Here is a 26,744-nt window from a genome sequence, read left to right on the forward strand (position 1 = left end):
CTCAGCTTCCTGAGTAGCTGGGATTACAGGCGTCCACCACCACATCCAGCTAATATTTGTATTTTTAGTAGAAATTGGGTTTCACCGTGTTGGCTAGGCTGGTCTTGATCTCATGACCTCAGGTGATCCACCCACCTTGGCCTCCTAAAGTGTTGGGATTACAGTGTGAGCCACCATGCCCGGCCTCAGCTGTTTCATTATAGGAATGTGAGAACAGGCTAATACAGAAAATTGGTACTGAGAAGTGGGGTATTCCTATAAAGATACCTGAAAATGTGGAAACAACTTTGGAACCGGATAGTGAGCAGAGGTTGGAAGAGTGTGGGGGTCTCAGAAGAAGACAAAAAGATAGGGGAAATTTTGAAATTTCCTTAATCGTTGTGACCCAAATGCTGATGGTGATATGGAGAGATAGTCAGGCTGACAAGGTCTCAGTAGAGATGAGGAACTTACTAGGAACTGTGGGGATCGCTCCTGTGAAGGGCCCTTGACAGGACCCTCACCATCTTGAGCTTGAGCCCATACACGTTTCTCCTCTCCTGGAGGCTGGTGAGCTAAGGGAAAGGAGGAAGTCTGGTTGCACTGATTTTATAAACCTTAATCTTTGCCTCTGACATTTGCAACAGAATGGCTGAGCTCAGGCCTTGTGGTCTAATGAGACGTTGTAAGGTTAGACATTGTGTGCCTCCTAGTTCCTTCTCTGCACAATAACTGTATGACTTCATTTACCTCTGCTAACTCAATCATATTGTTTGCATATGATTGTATATGAACAGGCAAGGTTAGAATGGTATTTGGAAAGGTCCAGCTGTACCTTGTTAACAATCTTACTTGCTTGCTTGACTGATTTTAGAAAAACACATGTTTAGATTTATGATCCCCTTTTTGCAAACTTTATTGTCCCTTTGCTGTACACCCTTTAAGAGTCATACTTTCTGTACCCCTTTTCTTGTGATTTTTTTTTGTTCTTGATTTTATTTCAAGATACAATGGAATGTACGTCACTCCTCAAACACTGAAAGGTATATAACCTGTAGTTTGCACAAATAAACTTGCTGTCTTAGCACTTCTTGTTCCGGCATTGCCTGGCAGTCCTCCAGACCCCGCTCTCTATCTATCTTTTCTTCTGCGCACTCCCTCTTCCAGGTTAAGAACACTTGAGTGGGGCCCAGACTCTCTGCTGGACGGAAGCCCCCAGCAGACGTGCCAGACCCCCACAAGGAACTAAAGCAAAGGTCCTTTTGTTATGCATTAGCAAAGAACCTGGCAGCACCGTGCTCCTGCCCTAGGGATCTTTGGAACACTGAGCTTGAGAGTGATGATTCAGGGCATCTGACAGAAGACATTTCTTTTTCTTTTTCTTTTCTTTTCTTTTTTTTTTTTTTTTGAGACAGAATCTCGCTCTGTCACCCAGGCTAGAGTGCAGTAGTGCAATCTCAGCTCACTGCAACCACCTCCACCTCCTGGGTTCAAGCCGATTCTCCTGCCTCAACCTCTCGAGTAGCTGGGATTACAGGCACATCCCACCACATGTGGCTGATTTTTGTAGAGATGGGGTTTCACCATGTTGGCAAGGCTGGTCTTGAACTCTCGACCTCAGGTGATCTGCCCACCTCGGCTTCCCAAAGTGCTGGGATTACAGGTGTGAAGCACTGTGCCCAGCCTGGCAGAGGAAATTTCTAAGCAGTAAAGCCTTCAAGATGTTGCCTGGCTGCTTCTAACAATCTTTGCTCATATGCGTGAGCAAAGAAATGACCTGAAACTATAACATATTTCAAAGGGAAGCAGAGCTTAAACATTTGGAAAATTTACAGACTGCCCATGTGGTAGAAAAGAGAAGCCCATTTTCAGGGGAAAAATTCAAGCAGGCTGCAGAAATTTGCAGAAGCAAATAGGAGCCAAGTGCTGACAGCCAAGACAACAGGAAAAAGGACTGAATTTCAGAGACCTTCATGGCAGTCCCTCCCATCACAGGCTCAGAGGCTTAGGAGTGAAGAATGGCTTCATGGGCTGGGCCCAGGGTCCTTTTGACTCAACCACCTCAGGACACTGTTCCCTGCATCCTGGCTGCTCCAGCTCCATCTGTGGCTCAAAGGAGCCCAGGTACAGCTCAGGTCACTGCTTCAGAGAGTGCAAACTATAAGCCTTGGTGGCTTTCACATGTTGTTAAGACTGCAGGTATGCAGAGTGCAAGAGTTGAGGCCTGGGAACCTCCACCTAGATTTCAGAGGATGTATGGGAATGCTTGGGTGTCCAAGGAAAAGGCTGCTTCAGGGACAGAGTCCTCATGAAGAAACTCTGCTAGAGCAGTACAGAGGGGATGTGTGGGATTGGAGGCCCCACAGTCCCTACTGGAGCACTGCCCAGAGAACTGTGAGAAGAGGGCTGCCATCCTCCAGACCCCAGAATGGTGGATCCACCACAGTTTACACCCCGTACCTGGAAAGCCTACAGGCACTCAATGATAGTCCATAAGAGCAGCCACAGGGGCTGAGCCCTGCAAAGCCACAGAGGTAGAACTGCGTAAGACTTTGGCAGCTCACCCCTTTCGTCAGTGTGCCCTGGATGTGAGACATGGAATCAAAGGAAATTATCTTGGAGCTTTAATATTTAATGACTTCCCTGCTGGGTTTCAGACTTGCATGAGGCCTGTAGCCCCTTTCTTTTGGCCAATTTCTCCTTGAAATGGGAATCTGTTGGGAAACACTGCGAAGGAGAAAGGACTTACAGAGTACCTACATAAATTTGTTATGAATAACATATAAACAAGGAACAAAACTACAGAAGGCCGCAGGAGGCCTCTGAGGAGGAAGGCCTCTCCATGCCTCATGTTCTGGTGCAGGGTGACCTTGGCTCTGTTACCATAAACCTTGTGCTCAAGGACATAAAACCCTTTCGTAGCACTATGATGTAGCCAGACTTGCAGGCTCCTTATAAGGCATGAGTTCCATCAGCTGCACATAGATAATAAGCTAAAGACAACCACATGTTCTTGTCTTGTGAAGCTCCCAAACTACCCCTGTTATCAATCCTTAGGATGACATAACCAGTTCCAGCTCACTGATTCTCTCCACCATCACTCCACCCCTACCGTAGAGATCAAAGTGATTGTGATCAATAAATAGTGTGGATGATCAGAGCTCAGGGCCTTCACTTTTCCTCCAGAGTAACGAAGTGATGGCCCCCGGTCCCACTTTTTCACTTACTCTGTCTTTCTCTCGTTCCTTTGTTGCCACCGAACTTGGGGTACCCATGGGTGATGTAGGGCTGGCTCCCTACATTCTGGTGCCCAACGTGGGACTCATGGATCCCTGCATTCTGGCACCCAATGTGTGGGGCTCATGGATTCCCTACAGAATCTTTACCCAATGCTTTTACCTCCATTGTATCTTGGAAGCAAACAACTTGGTTTTTATTTTACAGGCTCATAGGTGGAAGAGACTTGCCTTGTTACAGATGGGGTTTTGGACTTTGGACTTTGGAGTTAATGCTGGAGTTAGGACTTTGGGGATCTGTTAAGAAGGGATGATTGTATTTTGCAATCTGAGAAGGACATGAAATTTGGAGGGGCCGGGGTAAAATGATATGGCTTGGATCTGTGTCCCCACCAAATCGCATGTCAAATTGTGATCCCTAGTGCTGGAGGTGGGGCCTGGTTGGAGGTGACTGGATCATGCCGGCAGAGATCTCATGAATGGTTTAGCACCACCCCCCTTGGTATTGTGTTGTGAGTTCTCATGAGATTTGGTTGCTTAAAAGTGGGTGGTACCTCCTCCACTCTCGCTTCCTTCTGCTCCAGCCCTGTCAGATGTGCCTGCTTCCCCTTCACCTTCCTCCATGGTTATGTTTCCTGAGGCCTCCCCAGAAGCAGAAATTACTATGCTTCCTGCAGAGTCTTCCATGAGCCAATTAAACTTCTTTTATTTTAAATTACCAAATCTCGGGTATTTCTTTATAGCAATGCAAGAGCAGACTAATACAGAACGTGGCCTAAAAATAAAATTCTAAGCCCCTGAACCAACTAAACCGACACCTCCTCTCAGCCAAGGGCATTCCTATGTTAACCTGACAAATCAGTTCAGGTCATGGTGGGAAGAGGGGGTCAGACATGCCTTGTTAGACCGTCCTCCCTTTGAAATTCAGGCACAGTTGATTAGCATTAACATTAAAATAGAGACCTTAAGACTGATGAAAAGACTGCTTGTAGCAAAAAGATACCAACATGATAGATAGCAGCCCTTAAAAGAAATATAAGGATTTTACTCCAAAACATATTTCATTGACATATTTTGAAATGGTCCTGCAAAGCTGTCTTCTGTGGGGAAAATGTACGTTCTGTAGAGAATCTCCTTCTTTTTCTAGGTCTTTTCTCTAGATCCAAAAGAGAATCAACTGAGTCTGGCACCTTTTTAAGTCTGATAAGAAGCATTTACAATCTATTCTCTCTGAAGCCTATTACTTTGACGCTTCAGATGATTGATAAAAACCTGGGTCTCTGTAATCACTTATCTTAACCCAGACACTCCTTTCTAATGATTCCAGTTCTTCAGATAATAACTTTTTCCACCAATTGCCAATCAGAAAATCTTTGAATCCACCTAGGACCTGGAAGTCCGCCACCTCCACTTCAAGTTGTCCTGCCTTTCTGGACCAAACCAATGTAAATTGTACATGTACTGATTGATTTCTTAAGTCTCCCTAAAACGTATAAAACCAAGCTGCAGCCCAACCACCTTGGGCACACATTCTCAGGACCGCCTGGGGCTGTGTCACAAGTTGTGATTCTCACATTTGGCTCAGAATGAATATCCTCCAATATTTTACAGAGTTTGACTCTTTTCCTTGACAATAACTGGCACCCTACATGTGGAATCTCAGAGAAGACTCAGAACCCCGGATGGAGCTGCCCAAAACTGGAGCTGAGGTAATAGCTGGGGCCCACTGAAAACCCCTCTAACTCTGAGTTTCTTCTCAAGTGAAACTGGTAAGTTCTACTGAGCCCTGGACAATTTCACTGATGGTCCTTGGTTTATTCTGAGTTTTTTTTTCTCCTAGGAAGTTGTTGGGGATGGATTCAAAAGGTCTTCCCTATTGATTTTTCTCTCAACATTTAACTCAATTGGCTTGCGATAGGCTTTGGCTGTGTTTCCACCTAAATCTCTCCTGAATTGTAGTTTCCATAATCCCCATGTGTTATGGGAGGGACCTGGTGGGTAGTACTTGAATTATGGGGGTGGTTACTTCCATGCTGTTCCCACGATAATGGGTGAGCTCTCCAAAGATCTGATGGTTTTATAAGGGGTTTTCCCTCCTTTACTTGACACTTCTCCTTCCTGCCATCATGGGAAGGACGTGTTTGCTTCCCCGCCATTGTAAGTTCCCTAAAGCCTCCCCAGCCATGCTGAACTGTGAATCAATTAAACCTCTTTCCTTTAGGAATTACCTAGTCTCAGGTATGTCTTTATTAGCAGCCTGAGAACAGACTAAAACTGCTTGTCTGTGCATTTTCATGATGAACTGGGCTGTCATTTTCATAGATACATGACATACTGAACTCCTCAGCTCCAAAGAGAAAGGACATTTTGCTCCTCCAAGCCAAAGATACCCCTGAGTGACCAGGTGACAGGTGGGAATGTGTGGGGGTAGATCTCCCATGATGTGTATTGGCATTACAGGGAATGCCCCCAACCAACACATTCATTTTAAAAGGCTCATCCAGGAAATACATATAAGACATGACCACTCAGAATTTTGAGCCCTCTAAGGAGGTGATAGACCTCTGGAGAGAGAAACTGGGACACATAGAGGCAGAAGTGACTCAGTGGTGAAACAGTGTGTAGTTCTACCCACAATCAGCACATATCAATCAACCACACACAAAGAAAAACCCTAGGCCAAAGCTAGACTCCTTTTAAGCAAGAGACATGAGAAACCAATTATCTAAGAATGAGGAAATACAAGGAGAATGATCCCCTTTCAGGTATCCCATCCATTCAAGTGTTTGTATAAATGGAAAACGTGTGAGGGCATGCCAGGTTTTCTCCTACTTCAACTGTTTACATTTTATGATTTGTTGCACACATTTTTAAATGAGATGCAAATTACATCAAGAAAAATTCAGAGCCTAAAAGTTGACCTGCAAGTACGGAGTTCCTAAGTTCTCCGTTTCTCTGTGTTCTTTTCTGCCTGCTTTATTTCTGCTATTAACTTTCTACTGGTGTTGAGATAAAAACTGCTCTTTGGATCCAACTATTTTTGTCTGATTTCATTTTTTGTAAACTGGTGAGTTTGTATTGATATCTCATGGCTAGAGTTCTGTAAAAGCTAAAGAATCTTGTTTGTCTAAGTGTGTACATGTGTTTAAATGTGTTTATGTGTATGTACATGTATTTTGTTATGTGTTGTGGCCACAATGTACCAATTTGGCTTAAAAGAAGCATGGGGCGGGGGGGGGGGGGGAGGACTCAAGATGGCGCTGGGAGAACAACCCAGGATTGAAGCTCTCGCTGGACGCACGGAGAGGGTGAGTCGGGGAAGCATTTCCAGACGGATCTTAGTTGCCCACAGAACAGGGAAATTCCCAGGTATAAAAGAGACGCGGGACGCCAGGCAGAGGTCTCCGCTGGCGTAGCCGGCAGCCGGTGCGGCTCTGGCCCGTGCCAGAGCGCAGAGGCGCTTCACAGCACTCTATACAAAAGCGCACTGTTACGGGTGCCCTGTTGAACCGGCAAACTAAGACCCGAGAGGGCTGAACTTGAGTTTGAACAGGTCTTGAACTGTGACCCAGCCCAGGAAATCCCAGGGACTCAGCGTTTGGGGGAGCGCAGTGCGACAAACAAAATGGCGATTCCAAACATTCCCGGTGAATAGGTTTTTTTTTAAAGCGCAGCTCCGCGGGGGAGGGGCGTCAGCCATTACCGAGGCAATCAGCCCCTACTGAGGTACACGCCCATTGCTGACGCAGCCTGCCGCTGCCGAGGCAACCGGGTACAACAGAGAGACTCCACCGCAGGGCGTAGCCCGTGGCAACAGGGCGGAGACCACAGCAGAAGGGCGGAGCCTGCAGGAAAAGGGCGAACCTCACACCAGCAGGGCGGAGCCTCGGCAGGCAAAAAGTGACTAGACTGCCTCCTAGCTGGGCAGGACAGTGAGGCGGACACTCACAAGGAAAGCCCCAACCCCCCCCCAGACAGAGCATCTGAGGAAAAAAAAGGGGTTTTCTTACGAGTTAGGTTGCAGCAGAACTAAACATAGCAGCCTAGCAGCCCTGAATGAACAACAGAGCTCACAGCTCAGCACTTGAGCTCCTACAGACTGTCTCCTCAAGCAACTCCCTGACCCCTCTATATCCATAAGACTGACATTCGGCAGACATCATCCTGGGACAAAGATAGCAGAAAAAGAAACTGGTAGCATCCTTCGCTGTTCCGCAGCCGCTACAGGTGCACCCCAGACAAGCAGGGCCTGGAGTGGACCTCAGCAGTCGTACAGCGAAGGGGCTAGACTGGTAGAAGGAAAACCAAGTAACAGAAATACTCCATCATCAACAATCTGGGTGTCCACTCAGAGATCCAATCAAAAAGTCAGCAACTACACAGACGACAGGTGGATAAATCCACAAAGATGGGAAGAAACCAGCGCAAAAAGGAGGAAAACACCCGAAACCAGAACACCTCGCCACCTAGAAAGGACCAAAACTCCTCACCAGCAAGGGAACAAAGCTGGACGAACGACTGTGACGAAATGATGGAATTAGACTTCAGAAGGTGGATAATGAGAAACTTTTGAGAGCTAAAAGAACATGTTTTAAATCAACGCAAAGAAACTAGGAACCTTGAAAAAAGATTTGAGGAAATGATAACAAGAATGGATACCTTAGAGAGGAATATGAATGAATTAAAGGAGCTGAAAAACACAATACGAGAACTTCGCGAAACATGCAGAAGTTTCAATAGCCAAATTGACCAAGCAGAAGAAAGAATATCAGAAGTCGAGAATCAACTCAATGAAATAAAACGAGAAACCAAGATCAGAGAAAAAAGCGCAAAAAGGAATGAACAAAGTCTCCAAGAAATGTGGGACTATGTGAAGAGACCTAACCTACGTTTGATAGGCGTACCAGAATGTGATGAAGAGAATGAATCCAAGCTGGAAAATACTCTGCAGGACATTATCCAGGAAAATATCTCCCACCTAGCAAGACAGGCCAACACTCTATTGCAGGAAATACAGAGAACACCAGAGATATTCCGCAAGAAGAGCAACCCCAAGGCACATAATCGTCAGATTCAACAAGGTTGAAATAAAGGAGAAAATACTAAGGGCAGCCAGAGAGAAAGGTCGGGTCACCCACAAAGGGAAGCCCATCAGACTCACAGCAGATCCCTCGGCGGAAACTCTACAAGCCAGAAGAGAGTGGGGGCCAATATTCAACATCCTTAAAGAAAAGAACTTTCAACCCAGAATTTCATATCCAGCCAAACTGAGCTTCAGAAGCGAAGGAAAAAAAATCCTTTGCGAACAAGCAAGTACTCAGAGATTTTGTCACCACCAGCCCTGCTTTACAAGAGCTCCTGAAAGAGGCACTACACATAGAAAGGAACAACCAGTACCAGCCATTCCAAAATCACACTAAATGCTAAAGAGCATCAACATAATGAAGACTCTACAACAACTAACGGGCAAAACAGCCAGCTAGCATCAAAATGGCAGTGTCAAATTCACACATAACAATATTAACCCTAAATGTAAATGGACTAAATGCACCAATCAAAAGACACAGACTGGCAAATTGGATAAAAAGCCAAAACCCATCAGTGTGCTGTATCCAGGAAACCCATCTCACATGCAAGGATACACAAAGGCTCAAAATAAAGGGATGGAGGAAGATTTACCAAGCAAATGGAGAGCAAAAGAAAGCAGGAGTTGCAATTCTCATCTCTGATAAAATAGACTTTAAAGCAACAAAGATCAAAAGAGACAAAGAAGGCCATTACATAATGGTAAAAGGATCGATACAATAAGAAGAGCTAACGATCCTAAACATATATGGACCCAATACAGGAGCACCCAGATATATAAGGCAAGTTCTTAATGACTTACAAAGAGACTTAGACTCCCACACAATCATAGTGGGAGACTTTAACACTCCACTGTCAATGTTAGACAGATCAACCAGACAGAAAATCAACAAGGATATCCAGGGCTTGAACTCAGACCTGGAGCAAGCAAACCTGATAGACATTTACAGAACTCTCCACCCCAAATCCACAGAATATACATTCTTCTCAGCACCACATCATACCTAGTCTAAAATTGACCACATAATTGGAAGTAAAGCACTGCTCAACAAATGCAAAACAACTGAAATCATAACAAACAGCCTCTCAGACCATAGTGCAATCAAGTTAGAACTCAGAATTCAGAAACCAACCCAGAACTGCACAGCTTCATGGAAACTGAACAACTGGCTCCTGAATGTTGACTGGATAAACAACGAAATGAAGGCAGAAATAAAGAAGTTCTTTGAAACCAATGAGAACGAAGACACAACATGCCAGAATCTCTGGGACACATTTAAAGCAGTCTCTAGAGGAAAGTATATAGCAACAAGTGCCCATATGAGAAGAATGGAGAGATCCAAAATTGACACCCTATCGTCAAAATTGAAAGAGCTAGAGGAGCAAGATCAAAAAAACTCAAAACCCAGCAGAAGACAAGAAATAACTAAGATCAGAGCTGAACTGAAGGAGATTGAGACACGAAAAACCCTCCAAAAAATCAATAAATCCAAGAGCTGGTTTTTTGAAAAGATCAGCAAAATAGACAGACCGCTAGCCAGACTGATTAAAAAGAAAAGAGAGAACAACCAAATAGATGCAATAAAAAATGATAAAGGGGAAATCACCACAGATTCCACAGAAATTCAAACCATCATCAGAGAATATTACAAACAACTTTATGCACATAAACTAGTAAACCTGGAGGAAATGGATAAATTCCTGGACTCCTGTGTCCTCCCAAGCCTAAACCAGGATGAAGCTGAAACTATGAATAGACCAATAACAAGGTCAGAAGTCGAGGCAGCAATTAAGAGCCTACCACACAAAAAAAGCCCAGGTCCAGACGGGTTCACAGCCGAATTCTACCAGACACACAAAGAGGAGCTGGTACCATTTCTTCTGAAACTATTCCAAATAATCCAAAAAGAAGGAATCCTACCCAAATCATTCTACGAGACCAATATCATCCTGATACCAAAACCCGGCAGAGACCCAACAAGAAAAGAAAACTTCAGGCCAATATCCATGATGAACATAGATGCAAAAATCTTCAATAAAATATTGGCAAGCCGATTGCAACAGCAAATCAAAAAACTTATTCATCATGATCAAGTAGGATTCATCCCGGGGATGCAAGGCTGGTTCAACATATGCAAGTCTATCAACATAATTCACCACATAAACAGAACCAAAACAAAAACCACATGATTATCTCTATTGATGCAGAGAAGGCATTTGACAAAATTCAACAGCCCCTTATGCTAAAAACCCTCAATAAACTTGGTATCGATGGAACGTATCTCAAAGTAATAAAAGCTATTTATAACAAACCAACAGCCAATATCATACTGAATGGGCAAAAACTGGAAGCATTCCCTTTGAAATCCGGCACTAGACAAGGATGCCCTCTGTCACCACTCCTATTCAATATAGTACTGGAAGTTCTAGCCACAGCAATCAGGCAAGAAAAAGAAATAAAGGGTATTCAAATAGGAAAGGTGGAAGCCAAATTGTCTCTATTTGCAGACGACATGATAGTATACCTAGAAGACCCCATCGCCTCAGCCCAAAAACTCCTGAAACTGATAAGCAACTTCAGCAAAGTCTCAGGATATAAAATCAATGTGCAAAAATCACAAGCCTTCTTCTACACCAATAACAGACTTAAAGAGAGCCAAATCAAGAACGAACTGCCATTCACAATTGCTACAAAAAGAATAAAATACCTTGGAATACAACTCACAAGGAACGTAAGGGACCTCTTCAGGGAAAACTACAAACCACTGCTCAACGAAATCAGAGAGGACACAAACAGATGGAGAAACATTCCATGTTCATGGTTAGGAAGAATTAATATCGTGAAAATGGCTATACTGCCCAAAGTAATTTACAGAATCAACGCTATCCCCATCAAGCTACCATTGACTTTCTTCACAGAACTGGAAAAACCACCATGAACTTCATATGGAACCAAAAGAGAGCCCGCATAGCCAAGTCAATTCTAAGCAAAAAGAACACAGCGGGGGGCATCACACTACCGGATTTCAAACTATACTATAAGGCTACAGTAATCAAAACAGCATGGTACTGGTACCAAAACAGAGATATAGATCAATGGAACAGAACAGAGGCATCAGAGGCAACACAACATAGCTACAACCATATGATCTTTGATAAACCTGACAAAAACAAGCAATGGGGAAAGGATTCCCTGTTCAACAAATGGTGCTGGGAAAACTGGCTAGCCATGTGCAGAAAGCAGAAACTGGACCCCTTCCTGACACCTTACACCAAAATTAACTCCAGATGGATTAAAGACTTAAGCATAAGACCCGGCACCATAAAAACCCTAGAAGGAAATCTAGGCAAAACCATCCAGGACATAGGAGTAGGCAAGGACTTCATGAACAAAACACCAAAAGCATTGGCAACAAAAGCCAAAATAGACAAATGGGACCTAATGAAACTCCACAGCTTCTGCACAGCAAAAGAAACAGTCTCTAGTGTGAATCGGCAACCAACACAATGGGAAAAAATTTTTGCAGTTTACCCATCTGACAAAGGGCTGATATCCAGAATTTACAAAGAACTCAAACAGATTTACAGGAAAAAACAAACAAGCCCATTCAAAAGTGGTCAAAGGATATGAACAGACACTTTACGAAAGAAGACATATATGAGGCCAACAATCATATGAAAAAATGCTCATCGCCACTGGTCATCAGAGAGATGCAAATCAAAACCACATTGAGATACCATCTCACGCCAGTTAGAATGGCGATCATTAAAAAATCTGGAGACAACAGATGCTGGAGAGGATGGGGAGAAAAAGGAACACTTTTATACTGTTGGTGGGAGTGTAAATTAGTCCAACCATTGTGGAAGACGGTGTGGCGATTCCTCAAGGCCTTAGAAATAGAAATTCCATTTGACCCAGCAATCCCATTACTGGGCATATATCCAAAGGTCTATAAATCGTTCTACTACAAGAACACATGCACACAAATGTTCATTGCAGCACTGTTTACAATAGCAAAGACCTGGAATCAACCCAAATGCCCATCGATGATAGACTGGATTGGGAAAATGTGGCACATATACACCATGGAATATTATGCAGCAATCAGAAATGATGAGTTCGTGTCGTTTGTAGGGACATGGATGAATCTGGAGAACATCATTCTTAGCAAACTGACACAAGAACAGAAAATGAAACACCACGTATTCTCACTCATAGGCGGGTGATGAAAAATGAGAACACATGGACACAGAGAGGGGAGTACTAAACACTGGGGTCTATAGGGGGGAAAGGGGAGGGCCAGTGGGAGGGGGAGGTGGGGAGGGATTGCCAGGGGAGAAATACCAAATGTGGCTGAAGGGGAGAAAGCAAACAAAACACACTGCCATGTGTGTACCTATGCAACTGTCTTGCATGCTCTGCACATGTACCCCAAAACCTAAAATGCAATAAAAAAAATAATAAATAAATAAATAAATAAAGAAGCATTCAGAAATTGAGGAAATAAGCTCAAATGTCTTTCCAGGGCACGTGACTTAAGTAAATCACATTTTACTTCACCAAACAAAGCCAGCTTACCGTCACCACCAAAACGTGGCTGTATTTTTAATTGTACACCTCTGCATTCAAAGCCCCGAAAGGAGAGTGGACGTGTATACGCTGACAGTGATTGTTTCTGGGAAGGGAAGGAAGGAAGGAGAACTTTCACAGTCTGTCATTGGTGTGTCACAGTCCCACTCCTTTATCGTTGAAATCTTTTACAAAAAGAGCATATTCATGTGTAACTCATACGGTTAAAAAAAAAACACAAAAACCTAAAAATGCAATACACATATAACTGCAGTATATAGTTGTAAAAGAAAATAAAATCTCAGGAACCCCAAACTCATTATGTCAAAGGGAGGGTTAAACCTGGGAACCGCGTCATGCAACCCAGCCAATGTTCTTCTCAAGTGGATAGCTGTAATTTCATCACCCTGCGTCACAGCACTGTACATACAGCAGGCTCCCACAAGGGCAAAGGGCCTTCTGCCTCTCCAATGGCCACCTTTGCAAAGTGCTCACAAGGAAATCCTTGCTGGTCCCTAATCTTTCAGGATCCTCATTCCTGTGTAAAACAAACATGCTTATTGCAGCCTTAGGTCTGCCACCTAACTTTGACTCCTAAAAGTTATTTCTGTTAAATCTCACCCTGGCAATATGAATTACAAGTTTACCTTCCAGGTACAGAACAAGGACAAGAGGATCAGCCACTCTTCTGCCTACCCTGATATAGGCTACATAAGTCTTTCCTCCACTCCCTCTTGTCAGAAGTTTGCCTCATCAGTAAATTATTCGTTTACTGAACACTCATCAGAGCCTCACTGCCGACCCCTCGTTTTTTTTCCTCCTGCTTGCTCTCTCCTCCTCAACACCGAGTCCCCAAAACCCTATTTAGATAGCACAGTTGATGCTTCTGTGGCTTGCGTTTTCCTGGGCCCATCTTCAGACCTCTACTGATGGAGACATTTGCCTCAGTCACTCATTTTTGGTTAAGAATCTCATGAAGTGAATGGAAGCCATTGAACACACCTCGCCACATGCCTGCCCCAAGTTAATGAGCATAACTGACTACTACCTGCTTGCAGAAGGAGTGGGACAGGAGGAGGAAAGGGAAACATACAAGGGGACACATTTTTTAACACAATTTCAAAATTTTACCCAGTCACGTGTGTATACACACACATAGAAAATTACAAGGCAGATTACTCACAGCAGCATGAGAGAATTGTTGAGTGGTTGTGATTTTTTTTTAAAATTTTTTTATTGCATTTTAGGTTTTGGGGTACATGAGCAGAACATGCAAGACAGTTGCGTAGGTACACACATGGCAGTGTGTTTTGCTTCCTTTCTCCCCTTCAGCCACATTTGGCATTTCTCCCCAGGCTATCCCTTCCCACCTCCCCCTCCCACTGGCCCTCCCCTTTCCCCCCAATAGACCCCAGTGTTTAGTACTCCCCTCCCTGTGTCCATGTGTTCTCATTTTTCATCACCCGCCTATGAGTGAGAATACGCGGTGTTTCATTTTCTGTTCTTGTGTCAGTTTGCTAAGGATGATGTTCTCCAGATTCATCCATGTTCCTGCAAACGACACGAACTCATCATTTCTGGTTGCTGCATAATATTCCATGGTGTATATGTGCCACATTTTTCCAATCCAGTCTATTATCAATGGGCATTTGGGTTGATTCCAGGTCTTTGCTATTGTAAACAGTGCTGCAATGAACATTCGTGTACATGTGTCCTTATAGTAGAACAATTTATAGTCCTTTGGATATATACCCAGTAATGGGATTGCTGGGTCAAATGGAATTTCTATTTCTAAGGCCTTGAGGAATCGCCACACTGTCTTCCACAATGGCTGAACTAATTTACACTCCCACCAACAGTGTAAAAGTGTTCCTTTTTCTCCACATCCTCTCCAGCATCTGTTGTCTCCAGATTTTTTAATGATCGCCATTCTAACTGGCGTGAGATGGTATCTCAATGTGGTTTTGATTTGCATCTCTCTGATGACCAGTGACGATGAGCATTTTTTCATATGATTGTTGGCCTCATATGTGTCTTCTTTCATAAAGTGTCTGTTCATATCCTTTGCCCACTTTTGAATGGGATTGTTTGTTTTTTTCCTGTAAATCTGTTTGAGTTCTTTGTAAATTCTGGATATCAGCCCTTTGTCAGATGGGTAAACTGCAAAAATTTTTTCCCATTGTGTTGGTTGCCGATTCACTCTAGTGACTGTTTCTTTTGCCGTGCAGAAGCTGTGGAGTTTCAATAGGTCCCATTTGTCTATTTTGGCTTTTGTTGCCAATGCTTTTGGTGTTTTGTTCATGAAGTTCTTGCCTACTCCTATGTCCTGGATAGTTTTGCCTAGATTTCCTTCTAGGGTTTTTATGGTGCCAGGTCTTATGTTTAAGTCTTTAATCCATCTGGAGTTAATTTTAGTGTAAGGTGTCAGGAAGGGGTCCAGTTTCTGCTTTCTGCACATGGTTAGCCAGTTTTCCCAACACCATTTGTTAAACAGGGAATCCTTTCCCCATTGCTTGTTTTTGTCAGGTTTATCAAAGATTGTATAGTTGTAGATATGTTGTGTTGCCTCCGGTGCCTCTGTTTTGTTCCATTGGTCTATATCTCTGTTTTGGTACCAGTACCATGATGTTTTGATTACTGTAGGCTTGTAGTATAGTTTGAAATCCCGGTAGTGTGATGCCCCCGCTGTGTTCTTTTTGCTTAGAATTGACTTGGCTATGCGGGCTCTCTTTTGGTTCCATATGAAGTTCATGGTGGTTTTTCCAGTTCTGTGAAGAAAGTCAATGGTAGCTTGATGGGGATAGCGTTGATGAGTGGGTGTGATTTTTTATAGGAAGGTGTTTTTTTTTTTTTTTGGCTTCTTTGAATTTTTTTTCTTTTTTAGGTTTTTATATTCATAAAAGTTATATTTAGTTTTTAAAAGTGTCAACCTTAAACAATGAGATTCTGAAAATATGATTACATATAGCTTGTATTCGAACACACAGCCTGAGATTGGTCACCTAGCCAAGTGGGGTCAGCTTTTCCAAGTTTGAATGACTTAATTTCCCAAAAGATAATATATGCACATGAGTTGAAAATCAAAAAGTACAAAAAGATATCCAGGGAAGCACCTCTCCCACTTCTACCGTCTCTCATTTTCCAGCACTGCTTCCAGAAGGCCTTGCACTATGCCAGTTTTCTCATTTTTCCTTCCAGGGACAGTTTAGGGATCTTTCTACCTATCCTTTTGTTAAATTTATATTTTACTCAAATGCAAGCATATGATAAACGTGATCCTATACTTGCTTTTTTCCACATACAATATCTTGGAGATTGTTCAATGCCCATGCAAAGCTGCCTGTTCTTTTGAACAGCCATTGAGTATTCCATTACGTGAGTGTACCACAACCTATTTACTCAGGTCCATACTTGATGGGTCTTTAAATTGTCTGCAATCTTTTGTTATTCCAAAACATGCTGCAGGTCATTTTGTGCGCATGCAAAAATGCAAATCTATGGTACAGTTCCCAAAACAAAAATTGTTAGGTTTAACGGCATGAACTTTTAATTTTGGAAGATATTTCAACTTGTTCATCCTGGAGAGTATATCAATATCACTCACAAAAACAGTACATGAGGGTGCCTGCTTCCCCCCACTCTTGGTAGCAGCGTCATTCATTACCTTTTTGATCTTTGTTAACATATGAAAAGAGCTACTGCATTGCAATTTTAATTTTTATTATAAATTAAGTTGCGCTTTCATATGTTAAAATCTATTTGCATTTCTTTCCCTGTGAACTGTTTTTTGCCTGTCTTTTCCTGAACCATTGGTCTCTTCCCACTGACTTATTACCTATGTGTAAAGGGAATGCTGGCTCTACATTTTAAGGAAATTCGCACTTTGTGAAAGGTTTTAAATTTTTCCCTAGGTTGTCTTTTAAAGACTTTATTTGCTGTTTGTGCACACTATTTTTTTTTTTTTTTTGTAAGGAGAGTACATTGCTCTTATTTTTAAAATGTTGATTACATTCTGGGGAAGGCAAGCTCAGCTAATGGCCCCCCCTTTCCATTGCTGAGCCACCTGCTTTTTTGCTCGGGTGGGTGGTCCGGCCCCGCGCCCTCCAGAGTCCTGGGCCAATGCCCAGAACCGACTCCGGGGAGGCCACGCTCCCGCCCCAAGGCGACCAGAAGCCCATGTGCCACGGGAGACATCGGAACCAGCAACTCAGTGCCAGTTTCCCGCGTGAGATGGGACCCGTTTGCTGGGGATTTCCGGGGCGGGGCCCGTCTGGAGCGGAAGAGCCTGGGCGGTGCTCTGGAATCGGGTCGGGGTCCGGAACTGCGGCCTTCGGGTCCGGGGGCAGCGGCGGCGGGCGTGGGCGCTGGCGCGGGCGCGGGCACGGGGCGGGGCGCGGAGCGGGCGGCGCGCGCCAGGCTGTGGAGTGCTGCGTGAGGCCGGGCCGCGCGGCCATGAACCTGGAGCGGCTGCGGAAGCGCGTCCGGCAGTACCTCGACCAGGTGGGCTGCCCCGATCCGGGGCGCGGGGCGCGAGGCCCAGGCCGCGCTGGGTCCTTTTCCGCGCGGCGTGGAGCTGGAGTGACTGCCCTTGGGCTCTTAGTGTGGAAGGGCTGGGCTGGCCCTGGACCTTCATCTGGGGCCAGCGCTGTCTGCGCCTCACCCCGAGGGGAGCGGTCCCTGCAGCCGGCAGGCGCCCAGCCTGAGCAGTGTAGGCCGCCCGAGCGCAGGGGGCGCCTCACTCGGTTCTGAGCCTCGCTCTGCGCGGGGCGCGGAGAAGGGGCCCAGGAAACACTGGCTCCTCAGTGCAAGTTGAAGGACAGTTTTTGGAGGAGAGTCGCAGGGTGGCCTTAGAATTGGGCTAGCTAATAAAACATTTCCGAGAGGGTTAGTTGTAATTTTTGTTGGGCTGAATTAAGTGAGTAAAGATGTAAAGAAGCCTGTTGTTTCAGATCAGTACTTTGAAAATTCTGGTTAAGTACATCTATGTTCCCTGCACTACCTTTGAGTGAATAGCAGACAATGTTTAAGGAAGAAGTGGCTTCCAGAATCAGCGGCAGCCGTTTTATTCATGATGTCGTTTGTTTTTTGTCAAAATGCTTGCTCTTTCAGTAAATTGGAAACGAAGGCACGGAAACGCCATGTGTAATGCAGAGCTTTCGGAATTGGGTGCTAAATGACGTGGCCAAATGTTTGCAGTCCATTGGAGGGCAGTGTTCTTGTTTACCATAAGTCAGTGGAGCTCCGTGTTTTCTGATCACTTTTTCTTCGGCTCGGAGACATAGTGAAGAGTATGACAGGCCTGGTTTCCAGCCTCAGAGACACCGGTACTGAGCATTAGTAACCAGCCCGTTGGCATTCCTTCTGCCTTGGGCTGGCAGAGGTGGTCCTGGCTTGCATCCAGGGGAACTGAGGCAGAAACTGTAGAAGACTGAGGACCGAGGAGCAGAACAGGGACTAAACCTAGCCATAGGTCACTGTGGGTGGCCCTCATTGTCGGCTCCTTCATTTTTGTTAGACTTGGAGGAGGTGAGTTTTTGTTAGAGGAGTTCTGTTAGAGGAGGTGAGTTCTTCCCCATGTTCAGGGAAGTTTAGTTAATGTATATGTGTGTATGTTTTTAAATTGGAGTGTTATTAAAACTGCAACTGTATTATATGAGGTATTTGAGTATAGTGTTCTGTCTACTAAATTTCACTTTCGGATCCATTGCCGTCTCATTGAATAAGTGTTACGTAAATATCAGCACAAGAATTGCTAATGACTAGCCTTTGCTGTTTCAGTTGCATTTCACATGTATGTTTCACGATACATTTTTATAGTATATGAGTTTTTTTAAAAATTACCTTCATGAGTTGCATATACAAAGATATTACTGTAATATTTGTATTGTGCCATTGAACTAAAATTCACCCTATTTGAGATATAAGGTAGAGATGTAAAAAGTTGTCCTGAAATGTAGATTTATTATGTAGAATTATGATAATAATAGGAATCTGTTTAAGACCATTGAAATAACAGGGTCCTTTTTTTTTGGTTTGTAGCAACAGTATCAAAGTGCTCTATTTTGGGCAGATAAAGTAGCTTCACTCTCTCACGGTAAGTGACAAAATGCTAATTTTTTTTGTGATTACTCTTAAAAAATGTTTTCTATTTCACCTGGTACCCCGGACCACTTACGTGAATTTTTCCCTCCAGAGGAACCCCAGGACATTTATTGGTTGGCTCAATGTCTTTACCTGACAGCACAATATCACAGAGCCGCTCATGCGCTTCGGTCACGAAAACTGGACAAGGTAAGTAATTGTATGAACTTTAAAGCTCTTCATAGCTTTCAAAAAATGTTGTTAGTGGCCAAGCGCAGTGGCTCATGTCTGTAATCCCAGCACTTTGGAAGGCTGAGGTGGGTAGCTCACAAGGTCAGGAGTTCAAGACCAGCCTGGCCAAAATGGTGGAACCCTGTCTCTACTAAACATACAAAAATTACCCAGGTGTGATGGCAGGTGCCTGTAATCCCAGCTACTTGGGAGGCTGAGGCAGGGAATTGCTTGAACCTGGGAGCCTGGGCGACAGAGCAAAACTCTGTCTCAAAAAAAAAGTTCGGTGGCTCACGCCTATAATCCCAGTGCTTTGTCAGGCTGAGGCGGGTGGATCTTGAGGTCAAGAGATCAAGACCATCCTGGTCAACATGGTGAAACCCTGTCTCTACTAAAAATACAAAAATTAGCTGGGCATGGTGGTGTAGGCCTGTAGTCCCAGCTACTCTGGAGGCTGAGGCGGGAGAATTGCTTGAACCCAGGAGGCGGAGGTTGCAGTGAGCTGAGATTGTGCCATTGCACTCCAGCCTGGGTAACAAGAGTGAAACTCCGTCTCTGAAAAAAAGAGTTAGTGTCTTACGTGTATATCCCATTTATGTTGAAATTATTTAAATGGATGCAATTTTATTTTTATTTTTATTTTTGTTTTTTTGGAGTTTCACTGTGTTATCCAGGCTGGGGTGCAGTGGGATGATCATGGCTCACTATAGCCTCAGACTTCTGGGTTCAGGAGATCCTTCTGCCTCAGCCTTCTTGATAGCTGGGACTACAGGTACATGCCACCACACCCATCTAACTTTTAAATTTTTTTTGTAGAGATGGGGTCTCACTATGTTGCCCAGGCTAGTCTTGAATTCCTGGTCTCACGTGATCCTCCCGCCTTGGTCTCCCAAAGTGCTGGGATTATAGATGTGAGCCATCACAGTAGGCCCAACTTTTCTTACTGAATGTGAAGGCAAAATGTCTTACACCTAATCTGTACCTTCTTTTCCCCCCCATCTTTTATCTGGTCTCTAAATTCTGAAGACTGTTTTCTAAACAGCTCTGAAATCATAGATATTCCTTTTCCTCTCCACTCATACATATCAGGCCTTTAATTTTTTGTCTATTCTATTACAGTTTCTCTTCTTGTTTCTTTTCTCCAGTAAGTTTCTCTTTTCTTACTGTCCCTGTGTCCAGTTCATCTTATGAACTGTTACAGGGGTGAGTAGTAGTAGTCTTCATAAAACATGGATGTGATTATATTCCCACAAAGTCATTCAGTGGCTTCCCGTTACCTGCAGGATAAAGTCAGATGCAGCAGTAGGTCTGTGAGGACCTCCATGATTTCTCTTCAGTCTGTGTCTAATCCACCGCCATCAATACCCGGAGCACGTGCCCCAGTCATGTGGAGCTGCTCCGAGCTCCTTGGCCCTGCAGTTACTCACACTCAGAGCTTGGAGTGCTGCCCAGGCTCTACTCCGCTGCCTGACCAAGTGCTCAACTTAGTTGCTCTCCTGCAGATGTTTCCTTCTTCACCTGGCTGCCACCTTCTGTGCCCCCTTTCATCATGCCTACCCGTTGGGCTTAGGTCACGTCTCCCCTACTGTAACCTCCTGGGGCAAGGCCTTATTCCTTTTTGAAACCTTGGTGCCTGGTAAACACTAGGTTCATGATAAATACGGTTTAACAAGACTGGAATTTTTTTTAACTGTAAGAGTAAAAGGAGAAATGAAAATAGCTCTATTTCATGCTTATGGCTTTCTTTGAAAGTGAAGATACATATTATTTTGACCACTTTTTAAACAAATTAATTTCTTTCCTAGTTGTATGAAGCATGTCGTTACCTTGCAGCTAGGTGCCATGTAAGTATGCTCACAATTTAATTTTTATTTGGTTGAAGGTTGGATGATGTGTGTTAGGTGTCCCTTATATATGTGTGAGGTTTTTAGTGATGGAGGTTGGCAGGTTGGTAACGTATTTCATGAGGAAGTGTTCTTTTCCTTGTTATTGTTTGCTGTAAAATACTACTTCTTCATTTACTAAAAGTTGACATGCATGAAGAAAATTCTACTTTAAACATTTTACATTTAAGTAATGGATATCATACATACTATCCTTTAGAAGATTGGATCATATGTTTAGTGTTAGAAGTCATGGGTGATGGGTGGCATTTCTGTTTTCCACATAGTATGCTGCGAAAGAGCACCAGCAGGCCCTGGATATTCTTGATATGGAAGAGCCAATCAACAAAAGATTATTTGAAAAATACTTGAAGGATGAAAGTGGCCTCAAAGATCCCTCCAGTGACTGGGAGATGTCACAGTCTTCGGTAAGTAGTACTGTTACACACCTCAGTAACGGCAGTGAGAATTACCCTCTTTACATGGCAGAAATGCATTATCTTCTTTAACTTGAGTATTACCATATTGAAACAGTGTGGTTGCCATTTTCTTTAATTTGCCCACCAAAACCAGAAAAGATTCAGAGACATTTCTTAGCCATCAGTCGGAAGCTGTAATTCTGTCCTCAGATGCCTGCATCTAAAATAGGCTGGCTTAAAATCTTCCTTCTCATATTTGATGCCTTAAGCTACTCCCTAAAAGTGGAATCATTTTTCTCCTTTTTTCTGTGTTTCAGCAGTTTTGGACCTACACCAAGAAACCTTGATTAGCTTAGACGTTTCTTTCCAGGAAATGGTTTTGTGTTCCTGTTTGCTTCATAGTACATTGCTGTGTAATTTTGTATATATCAGTTTTTATACTTCTTATATCCATGAAATTCCACGTTTCTTGCTGGCAGAAATTATATAATAATAAGTAACATTTACAGATTATTATTCTGGATTGTTATTCTTTAAAAAAAAACTTACTGAGATATAATTCATATGCCATGCAGTTCACTCATTTAAAGTGTATGTATGGTTCGTTGCCTTTTAGTATATTCACAGAGCTTTGCAAACCTCACCATAGTCAATTTTAGGATGTTTTTATTATTCAGAAAGAATCCTGTACCCCTTACCTGACCCACCAATTTCTCCATCTTTCCACTTCTTTTTTCTCTTTTAGTTGAGACAGGCTCTTTGCTCTGCTGCCTAGGCTGGAGTACAGTGGTACAATCACAGCTAACTGCAGCCTCAACCTCCCAAGCTCCAGTGATTCTCCCACCTCAGCCTCCCAAATAGCTGGGACTATAAGCACATGCCACCACCACAGTCAGCTACATTTTTAAAAAATGTTTTGTAGAGACAGGGTGTCACTGTGTTGCCCAGGCTGGTCTCAAACTCCTGGGCTCAAGTGATCCTTGCACCTTAGGTTCCCAAAGTGTTGGGATTACAGGCATGAGCCACCACACCTAGCCCAGTTATCCTTTATATTTTTGGTAGAACTTTATTACTCTACTTTTCGCCTTAGATATTTTTAAGCATTAAAAAAATTACACATTCTAGGTGTATGTTGCTTTTTTTTCTGGCCACTCATTAATTTATGTGCTAGGAAGTGCATTAATTCTTCTGCTAATAAATGCATTTATGAGAGTGTTTGGTACAGTCATTATTTTTGGGACCTCTTATCCATCAACTTATCTGCTACAAAATGTGTGATTTATTTGTAATGCATTATTTATTTTGTGAAGTTGCTTTTTGAAAAAACAACTCATAGGATATTGCTTACATCAAAGACTCTCTCATAATTCATTATTTTTTCCAAAATTTTACTTTATGAATCTTCTTCATATCCTTAATGATGTTAGCTGCCTGTTGCTGTATCATCTTTAAATTCAGTTATGTGTTTGAGGTCCAGAGTCCGGAATGTATATCAGATTTCCACGTCGTGTTTATGGTAGTCGTGAGATGACTGTGGAACACCTTACTATGTGCTAGCACCACAGAGATAGTAGTATCTCTAGTCCTCACAGAGTTCTATAAGTTAGATAGAGTTTTTACCTTTTTACAGATGAGGAAAGGAAATGGAGGCCAAGAGAGGTTAAATCACTGGTCCAAGGTTATGAGTAAGTGGCAGATCTAGGGTTTGAACTTAGGTCTGTCCTGCCCCAGCAGGCCATTGTGCTGACTGCAGTGACCACTGAGCTGCCTTGCTGACAGTTTCTGCTCATTAAGATCCTTTTGAGGGGTGATTGTCTATCACGCTGATCCTTTTGAGGAGTTTTATTTTATACACACACACTCACACATACACATACACACACTGTTTGCTGTCTGCAAATCATTGCACTGTTTTGGACAAAACAGATAATGAAGGTAATAACTATGACATGCACTTTGTTATAAAGGTATGTTGGAACAGAGTGTTTAGAGCCCAGGGAAGATGGATTGAAGAAGCTTTGCTGTGCTTTTTGTGTGTGTTTTTATTAATTTATGCCTTAACAGTTGGGATGAACTAAATCCTTTTAAATGCAATAAAAACTTGTCAGCATTCTAATACAATTCTCTATCAAAAGTTAAGTTTAAGGACTAGGCATGGTGGCTCATGCCTGTAATCTCAGCACTTTGGGAGGCTGAAGTGGGAGGATCACTTGACGCCAGGAGTTTGAGACCATCCTGGGCAATGTGGCAAGATTATCTCTACAATATGTTTAAAAAATTAGTTCTTTGGGTGTTGTGTACCTGTAATCCTGGCTACTCAGGAGGCTGAGGCAGGAGGGTCACTTGAGATCATAAGAGTTCAAGGCTGCAGTGAGCTGTGATTGTGCCACTGCACTCTAGCCTGGGAGGCAGAGTGACTCGACCTCTAAGGAAAAAAAAAGTTAGGTTTAAAAGTACTGACTTAATATGTGACTCTTCATTTTTCCAACAGATAAAGAGTTCTATTTGTCTTCTCCGTGGGAAAATCTATGATGCTCTAGATAACCGAACCCTGGCTACCTACAGCTACAAAGAAGCTTTGAAGCTCGATGTCTATTGTTTTGAAGCATTTGATCTTTTAACGTCACACCACATGTTGACAGCACAAGAAGGTTTGAAAACTTGGGTGTTTTATGTTTAGCAAAATTAATATTGTTTGGATTTTTTGCTCTGAAATCTTAACAGCAGGCCATGCACAGGTTTAAATAGACCCACTCACTTTCTTGATGTCTTCAAATGTAAAGCACATTGCAGAATGCAGTATTGTACAGTGCCTTGTGCTGTCTGAATCTAGGGATTGTGATATGAAGAGGCCATCTTTTTGAGAAGTGATTGAGATAGTATAAGCCAGGATTTCAGTATCTCATTCAGTGATTCCCAGCCATGTTGCTCTTTAAATCCTTGGGAAGATTTAGAAACATCCATGTCCAGTTCCCAACTCCAGAGCAGTTCAGTCGGAGTCTCAGGGTGAGACCCTATCATCAGATGATTTAAAGCTCCCACATTATCCTGATGTACCACAGGCACTGAAAATCACAGTCCAGGTATGTTGGCAATGATGTGAGGTGGTAAACAAGAGAAACAGAAAATAGAGTGGTTGAATTAATGGGGTTCTAACATATTTTAGCACCCCGTTTTAGTGCAGTGGTTCTCAATGAGGGTAATTTTGCCCCTGCCCCAGGGAACATCTGGCAATGTCTGGAGACTGTCACAGCTTAGGGCCAGGGAGGGAGGTTGAGAGGTTGCTGCTGATATCTAGTGGCTACCGGCCAGAGGTCCTGCTTAGTACCGGCAATGCACAGGCTGCCCTTTTCCCAGCAGAGCAAGCTCCACACAGTGTCAGGAGCGTGGAGGCTGGTGACAAGAGCCACCTGGGGACCTCCTGGCCTCAGCCCTGGAAAAGCAGCCTCCAACCACCAGATGATTTCCATCTCCAGGCCTGGAACCACTGTGTCAGCTTCTGTAGCACATTTTGATCTTCTTATGTTCTGAATTTGATTTACTTAGACCAAGAACTATAGAATAATATTTTTAGTTGTTGGCTTTTTCCCTCTATAAATATTATGAGGATATTCTTTTTTTTCTCACTGTTTTTAAGAAAAAGAACTTCTTGAATCGCTACCTCTTAACAAGCTCTGTAATGAAGAACAGGAATTGCTGCGTTTTCTATTTGAGAACAAATTAAAAAAAGTAAGTAAAACCAAAGAATTAGCATTTGCTTTATGTAAATATCCTATTTTTCCATTAAATTTGGCATGTAGTCTTGTATTAAATTTTCAAAAATAAAATTTTCATAAATTTAGCACATTTTTGAGAATAGAGCATTTAAAATACATATGATTCCAAAAAAAAAAGCTTCCAAAAATACCTATCTTCTCTGAAAGACTCCTTATACTAAAAGATTGAATTATCAAGTAAATGGAATGGTGTGGCATGAAGATGAAGATCTTTTTGTTATGGTTCCTAAATGTTTACTTTGGGAAATACGTCCCACTATGGAATTCTGTGATAAAATTGAGAAGAGAATGACACTTACTGAGAGGAGTACTTATACAACCTTAGATTAGAAGTTTTCAGAGGTTCACATTTATCCTTGTCAGTGTTTTACCCACTTGGGCCAGACACAAATTGAATTCGCGTTTTATTTTGTTCATTGTGTTCATGTTTAAATTTCTCTGTGTTTCAGTATAATAAGCCTAGTGAAACGGTCATCCCTGAGTCTGTAGATGGCTTGCAAGAGAATCTGGATGTGGTAGTGTCTTTAGCTGAGAGACATTATTATAACTGTGATTTTAAAATGTGCTGCAAGCTTACTTCTGTGTAAGTATATCCATCCATTTTTATGTAGGAACATGGGATCAATGTGCCACGCTTAGTAGCTAAGCCATCCCCCACACACACTGGTTTCCAGGGTACATCATTTAAACTTTAGCTAAATTACATATAGTATTTTTTGTAGCTCTTTTGGGTTTAAAATCCTTGACATTACAAAAAATTTAATTGGCAAATACATGTAATCTGTATTAGGTTGGTGCAAATAAAGGTTTGCTGCAGATATCTAGTGGCTGCCGGCCAGAGGTCCTGCTTAGCACTGGCAATTTTGTAAAATATTACAAAATAATTGTTGTAAAACTGCAGTTATTTTTGTACCAACCTAATAGTATTTCCTGTTGGTTTTGATTCTTTTAAATAATAGGACTACTTATTTTATTTATAATAATTCTGTTCATTTAAAGTAAATGTATGTGATAATGTTTATTTGTATTCTTTTCAGATAAACCAGAATTTTTTCTTTCATTTGTAACTTAATTATGGCCTTAACTGAATCAAACTGAAGATAATGGAGCAAAGAAAGTAAAGTGTCATCACCTGCAGCATCATATGTAATGCTGTGATGACTGTCTACACGTAGCTGATCATCATGAGTACTGTGAGCTCCTGTTTTGGGGATAGTAATGTGTCGCTTTAACTTTCAGAGTGATGGAGAAAGATCCTTTCCATGCAAGTTGTTTACCTGTACATATAGGGACTCTTGTAGAGCTGAATAAAGCCAATGGTAAGAACTTTTTTTTAATTAAAGTAATTCTTTGACATGAAACAAATTTTCTCTGTAACTTGAGATTTTGTCTCCAAAATTCTGGATGGTTGGGATTGCAAGTAACTCCATAATGGAACCCTACCATAAAAGTAATAACTGGGGAGGAAATGTTTATAAAAGTAG

The 26,744-nt window shown here is 42.7% G+C and overlaps 1 protein-coding gene across 5 annotated transcripts in view; it reads left to right on the forward strand.

The window, feature by feature from the left end:
* The first annotated feature begins 17,147 nt into the window (after positions 1–17,147).
* The window catches only part of CDC16 (cell division cycle 16), a 45,956-nt gene continuing 36,359 nt past the window's right edge, over positions 17,148–26,744 (forward strand). For 2 of the 5 annotated variants that reach the window (XR_624057.3, XM_002742561.7), the window contains exons 1-9: positions 17,148–17,370; positions 18,910–18,964; positions 19,064–19,161; positions 20,988–21,026; positions 21,353–21,493; positions 23,976–24,135; positions 25,122–25,213; positions 25,710–25,843; positions 26,500–26,579. Coding sequence is in view for 4 of the 5 variants with exons in the window: in XM_002742561.7 (XP_002742607.1) it covers positions 17,323–17,370; positions 18,910–18,964; positions 19,064–19,161; positions 20,988–21,026; positions 21,353–21,493; positions 23,976–24,135; positions 25,122–25,213; positions 25,710–25,843; positions 26,500–26,579 (847 nt within the window). In the remaining variant the exon portion in view is untranslated. Of the gene's footprint in view, positions 17,371–17,979; positions 18,431–18,909; positions 18,965–19,063; positions 19,162–20,987; positions 21,027–21,352; positions 21,494–23,975; positions 24,136–25,121; positions 25,214–25,709; positions 25,844–26,499; positions 26,580–26,744 lie in introns of those variants that run through there. The other 3 variants (XM_009008197.4, XM_078338134.1, XM_078338079.1) reach the window with 3 other exon arrangements.

The sequence above is a fragment of the Callithrix jacchus genome, chromosome 1 (assembly GCF_049354715.1).
Source record: "Callithrix jacchus isolate 240 chromosome 1, calJac240_pri, whole genome shotgun sequence".
Taxonomy (NCBI): domain Eukaryota; kingdom Metazoa; phylum Chordata; class Mammalia; order Primates; family Cebidae; genus Callithrix; species Callithrix jacchus.